Below are 17,715 nucleotides of genomic sequence, written 5' to 3'. Positions count from 1 at the left end.
GTGTGTGTGTGTGTGTGTGTGTGTTTGGGAAAGGACTGGAGGTTTGACAAAGGCACAAGGAAACCCCACTGCAGGCCAAACAGAGTGCACGCTGTATCTCTGTGTGTGAAGGTGGGGTGATAGAGTCTGTGTGGTTATCAGAGACGGGGGGAGGCATGGTCATATATGTGGATATTGGGCCAGCTGTATTGATCCTGGCGCTGACAGCAGAGGTGGGGGAGGTGTGTGTGTGTGTGTGTGTGTGTGTGGGGGGGGGGGGGGACCGGATGAGAAGAGCTGGAGACTGATAATATTGTCAACTGACCCAGGCATGCTCACCTGAAGCGTGGGAGGGCACTGAGGTAACGCCCAACAGGCTCTCAATAGGCCTTATTCACCAGAGTCAGTCAAAGGTTTCACATGAGAGCATGGCATCGGCCCAGAGGGCGATCGCTAATGTTTGGACAAGCAGATAGTGTTATTGGATTGTCTCTTTCCTTAGAGCCTGAAACAAATGTCTCTAAACATCTAAAGCTATAGATCTCATGAATGAAAAGTTAAATCCAGGATGGTCTGGTGCATGGATGAATCATAGTAACCAGTAGCATTTGGTGGCTAATGTTAGCTAACGTTAGCGAACATTAAATAGATTTTGTTGCTGACCTTGACAAAGACTCTTTTCTATTGGTGCTAACATTTAACCAGTAACAAAGTCTCGCTTTAAACTGTTGGATTTCTGCTTTAATTAAATGGCAGTTTTAGCATTTACATTAACTTTTAAAAGAAGTAATAAATTGTCTTCTTCTGATAATTGTAAAGTTTTGCTAAAGCCTCACTTGATCATTGTTCGCTAATGTTGGTTAACCTCAGAGATATATTGCTGTATGACTCAGTTACTGAGTCACTTTGCTGTCTTTATGACTCTTCTACTTGTGCTACTGATACACCAACTTTTAGCATTTACTATTATCCCATAATGTTCACTTGTGGCCACTGTTCAGCTAAAGTTAGCTTTAATGTGAGCGTTTAGCTAAAAGAGCACAAGTGTAGAGTCATAAAGTGACAAAGTAAAGTGTGTCGTACAAACATTACCTACTTATCATCGTACCAGACCAAGTAAAGCTGTAGTAGCAAACCTAAGTGTGTTGAGTTTAGCAATGTTGGATCTTATTATTGCGTATTAATAAAGAGATGTGCCATTTCTTCTTCTAAAAGTCACGTGGTGAAAGGTTGATTTAGTTTCAGGTTTGTGGGTCACAAAGGATCTCGCTGAAGACTAATTTCTGACAACAATAAATCACACCTATCAGAAAACAATATTTGAGGGTTGATAAGATTAAGATTAGAGCAGTAAATTCTGTGTGTGTGTGATTAATGGAGACAGACAGTCGCCTCTCTCCCTCCGCACCACACACACACACACACACACACGCACACACACAGCAGATCAGCAGATAGGGACACAAACTGCCTGGGCGACGTTTTTAAAGCCTGAATCAATCAATGTGGAGGAAAGAGTCACGGGCCTTTATAATGTTTGAGTATCAATAGGATCACTCTTAAACTCAGGGTCCTAAATCGTTTTCTAGCATCTTACATGTTGCATCACCTCCTGCACGGCGGAGCGTAACCGCCGAACACAAGGGTTTAGTGTGTAAAGGTTAAACAAAAAGAATATCCATTGTTTGTAGTACAAATGTTTAATTATCAAATCTTGCATGTTATTCAGTTTGAGTGGGACACCCCTCCCCTGCTCTACATGGTACATTCCAATAAGGTAAATGAAGCACAGGTGGGGCTGCTTTGTTGTAGGTCAGTAAGTGTCCTGCCCCTTTACCAGAATAGTTTAGTCTGTGACCACATCTCTTATGAAAGATGGGGGAAAGGTTGCAAAGTCAAAAAAGTTTAGTTTGCTCTTTTGTTGATTGTAAAGCTACGTTCAGTAAGTCATGGAAGCTTGAGGCTCATCTCTGCAAACACACAGGATTGGTAAGTGGCTTCAAACGGCGCAAATGACCCGAGGAAAGCCCCCGTGGACACATCATAACAGCTGATCTTGTATTTGATTGTCCGGTTAATGTTTCAGAAACCGTTCTCCTGTGAGGACTGTGACAAGAGCTTCTGCACTCGTTCTCAACTCACCAGACATGAATTCAATCACAGTGGGGGAAAACCACACAAGTAAGCAAGTTCTTTATAGTAACTGGGAATCGTAACCTGTGACCTTGGTGTCTGCTTTGAACCGTTGGCCTCTCTGGTCTCCAGGTGTCTGGCTGATGGGTGCTCCAAGGCCTTTGTCACAAATACCAGCATGAAGAACCACATGGCTCGAATTCACCAGCACAAGGAGAAGAGCTATAGAGTACAGTAATCCTTTTTAACTTCGTCACATGTAGGTTGGGGTTTACTGTGATGTGCACTGCCTTGCTTTTTGCTCTTTTGTTTCAGTGCGACCATACGGGCTGCGATAAAGAGTTCAACAAGAGGAACAAGCTGAAAGCACATATGTGTGACCACCAACAGATTCTTCCATTTCCGTAAGTGACTACACATCTGACGCAAGAATAACATTTGTGTCTGTGCGTTTGCTTCTGACATCAGGTTTTTAATTTGATCTTTTTGCTGCAGTTGTACTTTCAGTGGCTGCACAAAAGAATTTCCCTCTCACGGAAAACGCAAGCATCATGAGAAAATGCATGAAGGTTGGTCGGTGATTGAAGGCTTTTATTTCTTCGTATTTGGCGTGTCTTAACTAAACCCTCTGCTGCAGGTTACCCGTGTGAGAATGAAGAGTGTCCTTTCCTGGGAAAGACTTGGACAGATTATCTGAAGCACAGAAGGGAACATAAAGGTATGAGTGTAATGCTGGGGAAGCGTGAATGACACTGTTACTCTGGAGCTGGAAACAAATAGCACCTGTATTTGAATGACTTTGTTTTCAGTCAAGGTGCCGTGTGGACAGTGCAAAAAGCAGTTTACCAACGCCTGGTTCATGCACCAGCATGAGCTGCGGGTCCACTCGGGGGACAAGAGGAAGCTGTTGTGCCCCAGGGAAGGTTGTGAGAGAAAGTTCACTCGTCGCTTCAATTTGGAAAGTCATGTACTGGGAGACCATGAGGGCAAGAAGCCCTTCAGCTGTGCGTATGCTCGCTGTGGGAAGAGCTTTGCAATGAAGGTAAGCCTGCACTTCGACTCCCTACCAGAGGTGTCAGTCATGGTGTTGACAGTTACTCTAGACCTTGCTGTATGGATTAGTTTTTATCTGGAACTGAGGAAATGATTTCCAGTGCAGAATGATCTCTAGATCACCTTAAGAAACTGGGAAGTTAGATTTTGCATGATTGAATTTGACTAATTTATTGAGCAGCGCACACACACACACATACATGGACACAAGCCGATGTGTGAGCTGTTAACTTGCTGATGCATTGTGGTTGGTAACTGGTCTCCATTTATTCAGGAAAGCCTGTGGCGACATGGCGTGATTCACGACCCAGCAAAGAAAAAGCTGAAGGTAACGTGTCCTTTACTTTTAAAAATGTATTTATTAATAAATAAATAAATGTGACCTCCACCTCAATCCTGTATCTCTCTCTCTTTGGTGTTCCCTTTCCAGAAGCTGCGTCCTAAAAAGAGCCAGCCCTGGCGTATAGCACAGCGAGCCAGAATGGCGGCCAATCAAGCGGCGGCCAATCAAGCGGAGGCCAACAAGCTTGCTGTGACGCTGAGCAATACAACTTTAAAAGACGAACCAAACGCCACCAACTCTTGAGGCTGCAATGTTTAAATATCTGCTTCGATGTGTTCATTTTGTGGTGAAGCTAATTGCATAATTTCGGTTGATTTATACTTTTTTCTTTCTTCACATTTGAAAATAAAGCCTCATTAATGCAGCACTATCCTGGTAAACTGCCTCTTGCTCATATAAACATGTTCAACAGACCATTCCCACTAGCAAAGTGGAAAAGCACGCCGTAGAGCCATTGATCCTTTGAAGGAAATGTTTATTAAACAAACGGAACACACATTCACACACATGTATAAAACTCCAGCTGATGGGACAGCTGCTTGTCATGGTGATGAGGCCTAAGGGCAGTTGAGCCCCCAGGGTGCGGCAGGTTTCTAATATTCAGCTGGATACAGCGCTGGTGTTGCAGAAAATCTTGCTTAAGAGTGATTACAAGTCATTATCCTAGATGATGCAGGATCACAGGCTACTTAATTTTATTCTATCTCTACCTGCAGCGATGCATCCACCTGAATACAGCCCTGGATTCTACAACTGCCTGGTGAGGTGAACGCAGCACAGATCACCTGCCGTACCAGCTCTCCCTGCGGGAGCGATGACATGACCATATGAACACAGCAGTGCGTTTGTGAGTGCAGTCTGTCGAGTGACGTGGCACGATCTGGATCAGCTCCCACCTGGTCAGGACAGGATTGGTCCTGCTGGGTCAACTCAGTTCTGAATGCTTTTGGTCCTGGATTAAGCCCGGTATGGAGCGATGTACAGTAGCGTGTACCAGTTCACTTTGGCCAAGGACGTTCCCCATATAGAACATTCTGTGTGGTGCGCAGCCTGCTTACGATCTGGCCGGGCTACACCAGGCTGCCGGGCCAGGAGACCACAGTAAGCGCCACCCGGCTGCGCTGCTCCTTCAGCATGGGCACCAGCGCCGAGTGGCTCATTCCTGCTGTCGACAGGCCGTTGACTGCCACGATCATGTCACCACACCTGGGGGGTGACACCAAGAGACAAGTCAGTGGAGATTATAAACCGGACCTGACAGCTTGGAGTGAGGAGCCGTTCAAATAACTCGACATCATATGAAGACAGACGGACGGTCATAATAAAATGACATCGCTGAAACAGTAAAAAGCGTCTTTGTTGGGGACTATTTACAGACGATTTTTAATACACGTAGTATTCTAGAGAGGGTTAACGGCAGCAGGACGGTGTGTGTAGAAATAACATTTGACAGAATGTTTTTAAATATATACATATCATTTTATATTATAAAAGATACAAGTCTATGAAGTTCAGTGTAAAGAATAAATCTTATCTACTAAGAGAGAAATATTAGTAGCCTCCAGTTTGGACCTTTGGACCTTTGGACCCGACACAAATTACCTTTTAATTTGAGTTTTTCTTGAAGTCTCAAAATGCTGAGAAGAAACCAGGTTTTCCATCTTGAATTCTAAAGATCATCGTGCAGTTATTTCATATTAAAAAGGTAAACTTATAAACACAGTAAGGAAGTGAATGGAAAGTGTTCTTGTAATGCACTGTGTAGGCGTGGCCTATCATCACACCACTCTTATCACTCACCAACTGGAGGTCACAGTTTATCTACCTGCTCATTCACCACCACGTCACTGCTAACAGAAGCCACAGACGGTCACGTGAACAACAACTTATCACTCACTTAAGGCGGCCGTCGTAGTACGCAGGTGTGCCGAGGACGATGGTCTTGATAAAGAACGCCTGGTTGCCGTGGCTTTCCTCGTATCCTCCAACGATGCTGAAGCCCCAGCTGCCCGGGTGGCTCCTCCGCAGTACAATCTCGTGACTACTGTGCAGGTAGCTGCAAGAACAGAAGAGAGAGCAGAGTGAAGCTGGGCAGATAGTAGAGATAGATGCTGCTTTATATTGTCTATTATTACTATGGCTGCAACCAACGATCTGCAGATTGTTTTCTCGATCAGTTGTTCGGTCTTTCAAAGTCCAAGAGGATATCTTTAAATGTCTTGTTCGTCCAAAACAACAGATGACAGCAGGATCAGTCGGGAGCAGGCTGTTGATGTCACATGACACACAACCATTACTGCTGTAACTACTGTACAATGTGCCCACCTGGGTAAGCCCAGCCACATGACCCATGAAGGGGACCAGTTAGCATCAAAGTCACTGTCATGTGTGTGAGGCAGCAGCTCGTCCCGGTCGTGCTCTTCCACCACCATGCTGACCTCCAGCACCCGCAGCTGGACGGAGGGCGAGGCAGCGCTGGCCTTCAGGGTGCCCACGGCCTCACTGTGGCTCAGGTACGTTAAGTCCTGCCCGTTGATGCTCAGCAGGACGTCACCTGAACGAGAGGAAGAAGACGCTGTAGGTTCTGATGTTCTGTTTTTAATCTGAATCGGTCCTGTTGTTGTCATTTCTGAAGGAGCGCTCACCTCGTTTGATCCGCCCATCCCTCGATAAGCAGCCATGTGGTTGGACGCTGGTCACAAAGATTGGCAGCTCCCCGCTCTTACTGCCCCGCCCTCCTGCGACTGTCATGCCGAGAGACTCGAGGGGCTCCTTCTTCACAGTGATGTGTTTCTCCTTACAGGTCACACACTGGGAAAGGTCCTGCGCACACACAGTTTAAGAACAATAACACTGAAATGAACCTGTGTAATAAGACAAATGAATATTAATAAATGACGACTGCTCACTCTGTGAGTGCTGGAGCGGGAGAGGTTCAGGGGCACAGGACTCGGGGTAGTGCTGTGGTTAGGCAGGAAGTGATCAAGGCAGTAGAGGTCTCTGGTGGAACTTGATTTTGGCGGTGGAGGAGACGTTGGTTTGGTGGGTCGGCCGATCATCAGGTGGACTCGCTCTCCGCTGGCCTACGAAGACACAATGTTTTAGGGACACTCACATTTCCTACTTTCTTGTTCATGTTCTTAGTTGCTTCTAAATAATACCAAAAGAAAGCTTTAATGACCAAACGTATGATCACCTGTATGATCTGTGCGGCCTGCTCCGGGGTGCCGTGGCGTAGGTCCTGTTCGTTGACTGCCAACACGCGGTCGTTACTCCGCAGTCTGCCATCCTTCGCTGCCAGGCCTCCGTCCAACAGATCCAACACAAACACTCCTGACTCATCTGTCCGCCGTACCAGCTTGATGCCGAGCTGCTCTGTTGAGTCCTGCTTGTGTAGGGTGATTCTCAGGGTGGCGGGGCTGGACGGGGCGCCCTCAGGGGTGGAGCAGGGGGCGTGGGGCACAGCCGGGGTGGAGGAGGAAGAGGAGGGAGGCGCCCGGGAGGCACAACGACGCTCCCTAAGCACCGTCAGCTGCAAAGTGGTGCAGGGGCGAGCCAGTGTAGAGCGGGCAAAACTGTGGGGGACATTACTGATGTCCACATTGTTGACCTTGGGAGAAAGATAAGTCAAAGTGAATTATGGGCATTTCATCTTTAAACCTGCGATTCTGTTTCTGAGTCTGGTTCTACCTGCAGTATCTGATCCCCGGCCAGCAGCCTCCCGTCTCGTGCAATGACCCCGTCTCTGTACACTTCCTGAATCACGATGTTGATGAGAGGCGTCTCGTTTCCCCCCACGACGCTGATGCCCAGCTCAACATACGGGTTCGCCCGGTGGACCTCTATGGCAGTTATCTCTCCTTCAGGAAGCGAGGGCAACTTCACGCAGCCTTTATGGATACACAAATGACATTACTCAGCTGCATTTCAAAATCCAACCCCCACATCTTCCTAATGTTGCCTGGATGAGATTATCCTGTCGTCTAAGATTACAGCTCTTACAAGAAGCTGCAATGTCTCAGATTTCTAGTATTCAGCTCTTTAGGAAGAGGCTCAGTCAAATGGTGGATGTGGTATCATACCCTCTTCAGCGGAGAGAGGCGGAGACTCAAGGCAGTCCCAGCCAGAGGAGGTGGAGCTGACAGAGCGGAGGAGGTGGATGCAGGGGTTACTGAGGGGCCGCTTCACCCTGGGGACCACACACTCCAACCCTACCACACCTAAAGACAGAGAGACATTAGGAGATGGATCATTTCTCTTCTGTCTTCTTGCTCTTTATTGTATAGAGCAGCTGAATGGGGAGATTGAGGAGATGACTTGTGAGGACTCAACCTTAGCACATGGGGGGCCCAGTCTACCAGGCGAGCTGCCGGGCCCCTGAGATGGATCATTTCTAACCTGCATTGACTTCATTGACAATCTAAATCTCTTGGCTTCTCACAAGGCCAGTGGATCCACTCACTTTCTTCCTCCGTGCTCTCCTCAAAGGCAGGGTTGTCGAGGCCGGCGTCGTCCGTCCACACGGGCCCATCGCCGCTGGTGTCATTAGGTCCGGAGGGGGGCGAGGGTGTGCGGTCCCTCAGGTCTGTCTGTGGGGAGCGGGGCGACCTGGGAGGGCTGGTCACCATCACTCGTTCATCCCCGCTCTCACATGGTGGACCGTCCACACTCGTCTGCTGACTCCTCGTCCCCGGACACCTTTCACCAAGCAACAGGCGTCAGTTTGTTAGTCCATCTGACGTGTAAAGAAAATCAGGTTCAGCATCAGTTAAAGGTCCAGTGTGTAGGATATAGTGGCATCTAGCGGTGAGGTTGCAGATTGCAACCAATTGAGTACCCCTCCGCTTCAGGTAACGTAAAAACGTGAAAGGCCCTCTCTAGAGTGTTTGGTTTGTCCGTTCTGGGCACATGGCGGGGCAACATGGCGGACTCCAAGGAAGAGCTCTCGATGTAGATACGAAGGGCTCAATCTAAGCTGACGATTCTTAGTCACTAATGAATGTTATATTCCATTTCTGCCAATAGATCCCCCCCACACTGGACCTTCACTTTAATGTGATGCAATTGATCCCATCAAGGAGTCTCTTTTTGTGCGTCCCATCCTCGGAGTGCAGGGCCGCGTGGAGGGGTTCAAGTGTTTGAACTCTCGTTGGGACATGTGCAGGCTGTTAAAACACATCTTGATCAATATCTTTTTTAAATAAATCAATTAATTGAAATGAGAAACTCCACAATGACTCGACCAACAATGTAAACCCTAAAGATATTAAATCACAATGGATGCATCACGTCTGTCCCACAAATAGACACTTAAAATAAACACAGACAGACTCAAGGGATCAATGCAGTCTCACCCTTAATTAACTCTAAGTGGCAGCTATGAGCTGGTTGAATTGTTTAAATATTTATATATTTCCTTCTAGGAAAAATTAAGCCCATGGAAAACAGATATCACTGTCCCACGATACTTAAAATACCAAACACATGTGAGTCATCTTACTGTTAACCATTTATTTGTAATTCTTTTTCACACGTACATTGACAGTTTTCATCGAGACCAAGAAGAAAAAGATTTCAGAGGGTTGAGCGCATAGAGCAGGGGTGTCAAACATGTGGCCCGGGGGCCAAAACCGGCCCGCCAGAGGGTCCAATCCGGCCCGCGGGATGACTTTGCAAAGTGTATTAATGAGTTGTTTTGATCATAAAGTAAAAGCCTTTGCAGACACACTGTGATCAGTAAGTTGTAACACACATGTGTAAATGATAAACTGACACTATTGTTGGAATTAAACCTTTTTTTCTTAAGAACATTCAGGTTCTTCATAATGTTTTGTAAAAAGATTAAGATTTCTTGCACTAAAACGAAGGGAACATGTGGAGTTGTGGTTATTTATATGTTATCATGCTGCGATGTTACTGCTCCGGCCCACTTGAGATCACATTGTGCTGCATGTGGCCCCTGAACTAACATGAGTTTGACCCCCCTGTATCTATAGAGGCTTTAATTTGAGTATGTTGGTTGAGGACGGGTACCTCAGTTCTCACACGTAAACATCGTCAGTAATAAGATCAACCAGCCCACCTTCACCCCCGTGGAACACCGTGGCCTGGCTTGCACTCTCGTCTTTTAATCTTATGGCTGTTACTATCTTAGACCTAAGTCTGCAGAGCAGAGGAGCGACGAACCCATGTGGGTCAGAGGTCTAATCTCTACTGAAGAATGTCACGGTGTCCTCACAGTGGCCTCGTTTGATCTCTCTTAAATCATCTTTCCTTGTTTCCTGGACACCGACATGATGTTCGCAACCTTCGCCGATGTTCAACCATAAAGTTTGAACTGGCTGCAGCTGTGAAATGAGCGCCACGCGAGAGCTCAGTAACTTTTCTTCTGACTTTTGAAAGATGAATTGAAAGTATAATTATTAAAACACACCTTTACTCGCTTTACAGGACGTGTTTCCAGAGCGTTAACCGAGTCGACTCTTCTTTACTCGTTGTGCTGCTACAGTAGCCGTCACTCGGAAAAGGTTAGTCTTGCTTTAAAGACATAAAGAAGGTGGCAGGGATTCCCTTTAAACACAGCTGACTCAGAAAAGATTTAACACCTTTTTAGCAATAGCTTGTTAGTGTGAGCTTGTTATGGTAAATCTACTGGACTTAACTAAGGGGTTAGGTGATCTCTGCATATCCAGTCAATGAACAAATAGGATGGACGGCTCCTCATCAGCAGACACCATCTTATATTCTTCTAACGACAGTATATAGAAGTTTTCTCCCAATTCAATGAAGCTGATTATAACATTCGTCCTCACAACTTAGTGTTCACACATATACAGAATGTTCTGACCAAAAGATTTGTTCCAATCAAGTGATAATGCTACATGCTGCGTATATTCTCCAAGCCCTACATCCATGTAACAGCAACAACAGCCTCACCTGGGTTCCCTATAACACACACACACACACACACACACACAAACCATCCCAGACAGGGCAATAGAGAAAGAAAGAAAGAGATTAAATTGAGAGACACGCAGAAGGAAAGGTAGAGGACACAAGTGAGAGAACCATAGTGCCATCCCAAGTCACGCCGACCCACACCCCGCCATATTCAACTCACCACAGGCCAGGGTTGCCTTTGGCTGTCTCACAGAAGAAATGGTTGAAAAGGTCTCTGGTGTTGAAGTTGCTCAGCATGATTGCAGAATGAGAATATGGAGCTCCTGGTCAGTCAACCCATGACTGCGGTAGGGAAACACTAATCCCCGTCACATGACCTACAGCCTAATAATCCCCTCAGGGTCTCACAGCACCTGGTCCAAATGGGCCAAAAGCCAAAGGGTGCGGATGGACGACAAGCCTTGAGGTTAAGGATGGCGGGTGAGTCTAACTGCTCTGGATGAAGAACTGTGATCTCTAAAAGTTCCCGCCTGAAACGCACCAACTGTGAGGATTGAGGGGTTTCGAAAGTAACTTTTTTGTTATACAAAGTTAGTAGAGTTTACAGTTATAATTACAATAGACGAATGGTTTGGTCTAGAAAATGTCAGAAAATGCCGGTTACACTTCCCCAGGTAGTTATGCATGCACATCTGTGTGTGTGTTTGCACACAGCGCTCTTGAAAGCATCCATCTATTGATGTGTGCATGTAAGCTTTATTACCTGTGTTTGAGGTGTGCCTCCAGGTCACATCGTGGCATGCTGAGGGAGCAGACTGGGGTCAAAGGGCAGGAGACAGACAGCTTGTCCAGCAGCTTGTGCACCAGTATGCTGGATCTGCGGCACGCCTGCAGCTGCAGCCGCGTCCTGTCCAGCGGGCAGAAGTCCCTCTCCTTGAGGAAGCTACGCAGGCAGTGGGCACAGAAGGTGTGTCCGCACGGCGTATCTAGTGGTTGCACCAGCGGCTGCAGGCAGATATGGCACACCAGGTCGTCATCCACTTCCAGACGATAGTTGTAAAGGTGGTTCTCCCAGCTGCGGTGGATCTGGCCACACTCAGGACACAGAGCCTCCAAGGCTGGCTCCACTGGCCCGGCTAAACCCACATCGCTGCCTGGGCTGCCCATCTTTTCTCCTTCGACACAACCTAGCTTTGGCACAAATGACTCCAGTGGGGCTGCAGTGTTGGGAAGGGGCACCCGCACTCCTATCCCATAAACTTCACAGGATGAAGAAGTTGCAGAGAGGACAGATGCCCCCCAGTGGCTGATGGCACATCACCCTGCAGGTCAGAGGGTAACAAAAGAGGGTTAAACAGCTGTTTCAGGAAAAACAACAAGTGTCTGATTATGTACTTGTGCATTTATTTATGTGGCAAATGCTTTGTGCACGTGGGCCCACGTGTCTGCCTGAGATCGAGAGTGACACTGTGTGTGTGTGCGTGTGCGTGCGTGTGTTTGTGTGTGCAGAGATTATGTGTTGCTGCTCCTGTCCACTAATCTGACAGTATAATCTCTCTTTTGCTCTCGCCTGTTGCAATCTTCCAATTCCACAGAGAGGGAATTATCTGGGATTGAGGCAGAGAGAGGACACAGATCAGAGGAAGTGGGATTGGGAAAGCAACAGAAAGCAAAGAATCGTGCCAGCCAGGGGTAGAAAGGAGCAGAGGCAGAAAAAGAGATAAGAAAAGTGGCAAAAGAGATTAATGGGATGTGGAAAATCCGAAAGTGGCACAAAACAAGAAGAAATGGTATTAAATCTTTCCACATTCCCCACAGCGAACTTGATATTTCTGGCCGTGTACAGGAGATGCACTCAGTCTCCTCTGCAACAGAAAGAGAACATGCCTAAAGCAAAGTCTCGAAATATAGCACTCCACGAGGAGAGTGCGTCCCCAGAGCTAATGCTCTGTGTGCACCGATCACTTCCACAGTGTTTCACATCCAAAGCCATTCAGACCTTCAGACGCTCTGTTAGCCGAGCCCCCGTGGGCCTGATGCAATCCGTGGACAGCAGAGGGCGTGCCTCAGCTCACAGCAGGCCAGCCAAGCCACAGTGACTACCTGCCTCTGTTCCAGCGGGGGTCTGCTCTTGTCTCCATGACGACCTGGAGCCTGTTCTGTTCAGTGGGGCTTGACATTCAGAGTGTAGCCGGAGAAGGAGCCACACAACAGATGCATTTCTCTCAGCAGGATGCTCCTCCCTGGTAGACTACAGCCTGAAAGCTTGTGATGAGAGCATCCCTTGATTCATTTTTTAACTGCTTTTTTTTGGTCTCGTCTCCTGTCTCCTTGGCTACCGGACCGGTAGTTACTTATTTCAGCCTCCTTTAAGTACGTGCTCCTGTCTGTGTGTGACTGGCTGCTTCTGTCTCTATCCCGCAGCTGGACATGAATTAATCATGAGGACACAAAGCTTCTCTGTTCCTGTAACAAGGCTGTGACATCACCACATCACACACACAGACTTCACTACACTAGACATGCAAGTATAAGTCTACACAAGCAAAAGCAAAAACACATGCACATCATGCCCAAGAGCTTTTTAGGTACCAGATCCTGCAAATAGTCTTTATCAATAAGTAAAGTCTTCATGTTTTCACTGGCAGCTGTTAAGAGCCCCGGCCATGAAAAGCACTTAAATCTATTTTAAACATAGCTGGACTCTGTAGCAACAGATTCTTTCACGCAAGTCGTATGAAGAATAGCAAATGCTTGTGAAATATCTTTCTTTTAATCCCACTGTGTGTGTCTGTGTGAGAGTCCAAGGCCATGCTGTTATTGTCATTGCTTTCTATATTAATAAATAACAGTCTTGGCCCTGCACCTGTCTTTGTTAGTTTTTCATTTTTCCAGAGATGACAATCTAATCTTACAACACAGAGCAAGCCATGAACAACATCGCCTGCAGGAATGGCATTTTCAAATAAGATGAGATGATGTTTTAGGCCACAGATTTAAATGCTCAGGTCCAGTCGGCTTAGCCTACATTTTCATAAACCCCCCATCTCGTCGTCTCTTATCTTAAAACAAAATCTAGAAAGGCTGATAGCCACTTGCAAGAACAGGCCTGCTGCTGCTGAGCAAGGTCTGTTGCAATAGGCTGCTTTTTCCACAACAGTCAGACATGCAATGATAACAACAAAAATGGACACTGATTAAATTGATATTTTTCATCTTTTTTTTTACTGTCATAGTCCTAATTCACCATGGCAACGCAACAACTGAAGTGTCATGGTCCATAAGGCATCCGTAGGCGTTAAACACATTTGATTAGACAAGAGCATTGTTGTAATCATTGCCCCCCCATCTGTCTGACTCCATCCCACCCTCCACGAGCGGAAAAGCTAGGACAGATGAAGCAACAATGGCAATATCAATGCAAAGCCAGCCACACACTGACACCGTTCATGCAGTCACTGAATATAAGCAGATGTAATATTACCAACTCCGGCTGCTCCTCCGCGCCGTGCACTCCGTCCCCAAAAAGGGGGACGATTGTTAGCTGCGGGACCTCAATCACGCATTCACCGCAACGGCCCGTTCCGCAAAACCGCACGAAAACGCCCCCGTGCCTTTGGCGGCGCTGGCCCCGCCCACTGCTGTCCGTCAACGGGGATGGGCGGGGCCTGCGGCTGTCACTCCAGAGCAAGAGTCAGGGGTGGCTTTCAAACTGCCTGCTCAAAAAAGGAAAAGAAGAAGAAACACAAAATTGGATTGTTGAATCAATTCTTCTAAATTGCTGTGATGTAAATTAGGATGTAATGTTGTACAATTTTTATTTTTGCCCAAACAATATAGTCATATGTTGCAGATTAGGCTTTCTTTTGGGTTTTTTTAGATGAATGGTTTTAATGTACTGCCATAAACAATTAAAAATGTATTTGTCATGTGAATTTGTCAGTAAAACGCACTTTCTTAATGAGGCACCTCTTGTGGAGAGGTTTTAAATTCTAACTAATGTCTTTGGAAATGCTTAATAAATCATGTGGTAATGCTTTGTAGATTAGTAACAAGCCATTAAAAAATAAGAACGAGCCAAAGTGTCTCTCTGGCAGGTGAGTTTCTCACTTTCTAATAAGCCATGCAGTCTGCAGATACAGATGTTAAGAAATAAGTATAGTTGTGTCAAGGTTTTGTGTCACGTAAGACTTGAAAGTGGCTTTACTGTCAGGCATCGCTACGGACAGCTAAGACACAGGGTCCTTGGTTGAAGGACCCCGCGGGGAAGTAAACAAAAAAAATGAATGCTAGCGTTAATTAACGTACAATCGATTTTAGTTGAATTAACTTAGTTGCAGTGTGAAAGTTATTACGACGCGATGGCAGAGGAAAATGAACTGGAAAAGTATGTAACTTTAATTTTCTGCTCATCCTCGGTTAACGTGTCCGGCTGCGTAAACTTCTACATAGTTGTTTTGCCAAAACCGTTTCACCCCTCAATCAGTAGGGAGGGGTATTTTTGGTCCACAGCTGTTGTAGCTACTGTGTTGTAAGACGAGTGATTGAAAGGAAACCCTTCCACAATAACACCCACCATTAGCTGCCTGTGCTGTGTGGTGAAAGGTCGGCTGAATGAGTGAGTCTCCTCTGCTGATGCTGATTCAGCAGCTCGGGTCACACCAGGACACTGTCCCTCACTAACGATTCACTTTCTCCTCTGCATCACTCTGCTTTCTCTAACCTAATTAAATTACCCCCCCCCCCCCTTGCCTCTCCCTTGAGATTTTGTGCTATATTTGTCCTCAACTTCTCTCCATTTCCTGTCCTTCATATGACTCATTTGTATATGTTTCTTTATTTATCCATGAAGGCGTGCAGTGGAGGAGCTCCTAAAGGAGACTGACAGGGCGCGGATGAGAGCAGAGACCATGGGCCCTGCAGGATGGTGAGCACATGCCATCTGTGTCAACCTGCACACATCAAATCTTTGACTGCTGCTTAGCTGTATTGTTTGTTCTTTGGTGGTGTGTTGAGATGTATTCTGTGTACTGTATGCTATATTCTCAACTGGTTTATTTGTTTATGTCCTCAATAGCTACCGTTGTACACACTACTCTTCCCGGTGTCTGTGTTTATAACACTACAATGGAAATGGTATTAATAATAATAATAATGGAGACAGAACTACACAATAACTCTAGTACAAAAGATAGCTCTATATAATATGAGAGCGCTGCATGCTATGAGGAAAATATGCCATGTACAATACCGTTGTTGAATATAGATTACAGATATTTTTAGATATATTAACAGGACGCACTTTAAGGTCCCTCAGAGGAGTGAGTGTCTCTATCTTTAGTTTGTGTTGCAGTTCATTCCTATTATATGGTGAAGTAGTGGAAACCAGTCTAGTTCCTGTTTGTATGCGCAGGGTTATAGCTAGGATTCATCAGTATATCATACTGTATATTCTTTTATTCACAGCAGCATGAAATACCACAAATGTCTAATTCAGAGCCTATAAAGTTCTGGTGGGCATATACTAAATCAGATATGTATTTTTTGTTCTAAAAGTAGTCAATTTATAATATACTTAATAATGGAATTAGCTTGTAAAATACCCATCATTTAGCTTTTTAATCAGAATGTAACAAGTTCCTAGAAAGAAATCACAAGGACGTAACCTCAGTGTCCTCAGTGGTAGCTGCAGTCATGAGTATGAAGAACTTTTGAATGTATTCTGTAGTTATTAGCTCTGAATTCCTCGTAGGATGTTAAATATCTGGATACATCATGTTAGTATAGAGCAGCAATGGCCTTTTAAATGAAAGAAGCCAGTGATCACCATCAAGAGGTCTCAGAGATACGTGCAACAACTGCTAAGAATTAAAAGTGTGTCTGTTCCTTAATCTGTCAGGTTGAAGTGTCCCCTGCGGAGCACCAACAAGCGCTTCCTCCTCAACACCCTGCGCTCCACCGGCCTGCAGCGGCGCACAGGTGAGTCCAGAGACGGACACTCCACCACGAGAGGGCGCCTGAGGAGCGAATCCCCGGACAGAAGCCGCCACCGCAGCAGAACACCTCCCAGAGATCACAGAAGTAATGGAGGCCACACAGACCATAAACATCATCACAGGGACAGCTGCAATAACAAAGATAAGAAGCAGGATAGAGACAAAGAGAGGAGTTACAGGCACAAAGACAACAGAGATCGGAGACATGGGAGGGATGGCCAGAACAGAGACAAAGACAGACTTCATGAATGAAGACTTCTGTCCAGGGAGGAACACTGATTTTACACAGGCCACTCCCCGTGCAGAGCCAGGCAGCACAGAGGGGGGGCACTCCTGAAGCTGCTCTCTGACCTGCTGACACGCCTAACAGGCTGCCAGCACACTGTAAGACCTGTTCAGCTGTTTGAGAAGACATTTATTGAAGTTTTTATTCCTGCTGCAGTTCTCACATGGTAGTTTACTGACCGTTCACTTTTACATTTACTACCATTTTGTATTTGATGAGGTTTATTTGATTACCTTAAATCGCTCATAAAGCCAGGAGCCCACATGATATCTTTGCCCCCCCCTTATTTTCAACTAAAACTGGAGTGAATAAACTATCAAGTGGCCGTTGTAGGTCAGGAAACCACAAGGACCTTTCACAGAACTTATTTTAGCCATGTTCTTTCCCTCCCCTCTCACATGACTCATAGTTTGGAGCAGTTGTGTTTCACCTACAGCAGAGGAGGTTTGATTTCAATTATAATGTCATTACCATTCTTCTGTCATTATTCACCGCTCATAATGTTTACATAAGCCATGCTGCTGTCGCCACTGGGTAAGCACATTTTATCGCGTGTCCAACTTTTTGGACATGTATACACCGGCTATCAGAAACGGTTTTGTTTGTCAAAGGGGGAAAAGAAATCCTGACACTCCTACATGTGTCCTCGTGAACATGTGGTCTCCAGCGATGGATTAGTCGTCATTTAAGGCTGTAATAACTAAAACTTTACTATAATAATAATACAGTGATTAAACTCACAATATGTCCAGTGTTTTGGTGGGGGTCACTGCTCTTTCAGGACACCAGATGGACATGTGCTAAAGCTTGAAAGTGTTTATTTTTATATCTTTCCTCCATGTGTGTAGCTCATACTCTTATATTGTTCCACACAAACAGCATTTTATAAACTTGGCAACAGTCATTCTCTGTAGTCATGATTGCCAATAGATGTATGATATCTAAATTTAAGATGCATTACTCCTCGCTTAAGCCATTATGCCAATGTCTGTGTCTGGAAGAAGTCGGCTAAAATGCGTTTAACA

The 17,715-nt window shown here is 45.8% G+C and overlaps 3 protein-coding genes across 3 annotated transcripts; 2 read left to right on the top strand and 1 right to left on the bottom strand.

Annotated features, from left to right (window-relative positions):
• Positions 1-1,774: 1,774 nt before the first annotated feature.
• On the top strand, positions 1,775-3,876 carry gtf3ab (general transcription factor IIIA, b). Its single transcript, XM_029457312.1, has 9 exons — positions 1,775-1,968; positions 2,066-2,160; positions 2,245-2,341; positions 2,428-2,516; positions 2,608-2,681; positions 2,750-2,830; positions 2,922-3,154; positions 3,440-3,493; positions 3,596-3,876. Exons 1-9 carry the CDS (start codon positions 1,855-1,857, stop codon positions 3,749-3,751), a joined length of 993 nt encoding a protein of 330 aa, XP_029313172.1. The 5' UTR covers positions 1,775-1,854; the 3' UTR covers positions 3,752-3,876.
• Positions 3,877-3,966: 90 nt separating this feature from the next.
• On the bottom strand, positions 3,967-15,105 carry lnx2a (ligand of numb-protein X 2a). The gene is made up of 12 exons (XM_029457311.1): positions 14,985-15,105; positions 13,893-14,124; positions 11,172-11,730; positions 7,971-8,206; positions 7,591-7,728; positions 7,199-7,398; positions 6,705-7,118; positions 6,418-6,591; positions 6,154-6,331; positions 5,834-6,062; positions 5,406-5,564; positions 3,967-4,714 (listed from the first exon to the last, which is right to left on the bottom strand). Exons 3-12 carry the CDS (start codon positions 11,573-11,575, stop codon positions 4,579-4,581), a joined length of 2,268 nt encoding a protein of 755 aa, XP_029313171.1. The 5' UTR covers positions 11,576-11,730; positions 13,893-14,124; positions 14,985-15,105; the 3' UTR covers positions 3,967-4,578.
• On the top strand, positions 14,644-17,594 carry si:ch211-140b10.6 (protein POLR1D). Its single transcript, XM_029457315.1, has 3 exons — positions 14,644-14,795; positions 15,261-15,335; positions 16,308-17,594. The coding sequence occupies exons 1-3, from the start codon at positions 14,770-14,772 to the stop codon at positions 16,654-16,656; spliced, it is 450 nt and encodes a 149-aa protein (XP_029313175.1). The 5' UTR covers positions 14,644-14,769; the 3' UTR covers positions 16,657-17,594.
• The last annotated feature ends 121 nt before the right edge of the window (positions 17,595-17,715 follow it).

This window comes from Cottoperca gobio, chromosome 20, assembly GCF_900634415.1.
Source record: "Cottoperca gobio chromosome 20, fCotGob3.1, whole genome shotgun sequence".
NCBI lineage: Eukaryota > Metazoa > Chordata > Actinopteri > Perciformes > Bovichtidae > Cottoperca > Cottoperca gobio.
This window is presented reverse-complemented; position numbering and strand designations above follow the sequence as displayed.

Coding starts and splice junctions, on each gene's coding strand:
- lnx2a (XM_029457311.1), bottom strand. CDS start 11,575: ATGGGCAGCCCAGGCAGCGATGTGGGTTTAGCCGGGCCAGTGGAGCCA. Junction 6,592..6,704: donor AGGCCGCACAGATCATACAG/GTGATCATACGT, acceptor GTGTCTTCGTAG/GCCAGCGGAGAGCGAGTCCA. Junction 6,063..6,153: donor GGATGGGCGGATCAAACGAG/GTGAGCGCTCCT, acceptor CCTCTCGTTCAG/GTGACGTCCTGCTGAGCATC.
- si:ch211-140b10.6 (XM_029457315.1), top strand. CDS start 14,770: ATGGCAGAGGAAAATGAACTGGAAAA. Junction 14,796..15,260: donor GAGGAAAATGAACTGGAAAA/GTATGTAACTTT, acceptor TTATCCATGAAG/GCGTGCAGTGGAGGAGCTCC. Junction 15,336..16,307: donor ACCATGGGCCCTGCAGGATG/GTGAGCACATGC, acceptor TTAATCTGTCAG/GTTGAAGTGTCCCCTGCGGA.
- gtf3ab (XM_029457312.1), top strand. CDS start 1,855: ATGGGGGAAAGGTTGCAAAGTCAAAAAAGTTTAGTTTGCTCTTTTGTT. Junction 2,517..2,607: donor CAACAGATTCTTCCATTTCC/GTAAGTGACTAC, acceptor TTTTTGCTGCAG/TTGTACTTTCAGTGGCTGCA. Junction 2,831..2,921: donor GCACAGAAGGGAACATAAAG/GTATGAGTGTAA, acceptor CTTTGTTTTCAG/TCAAGGTGCCGTGTGGACAG.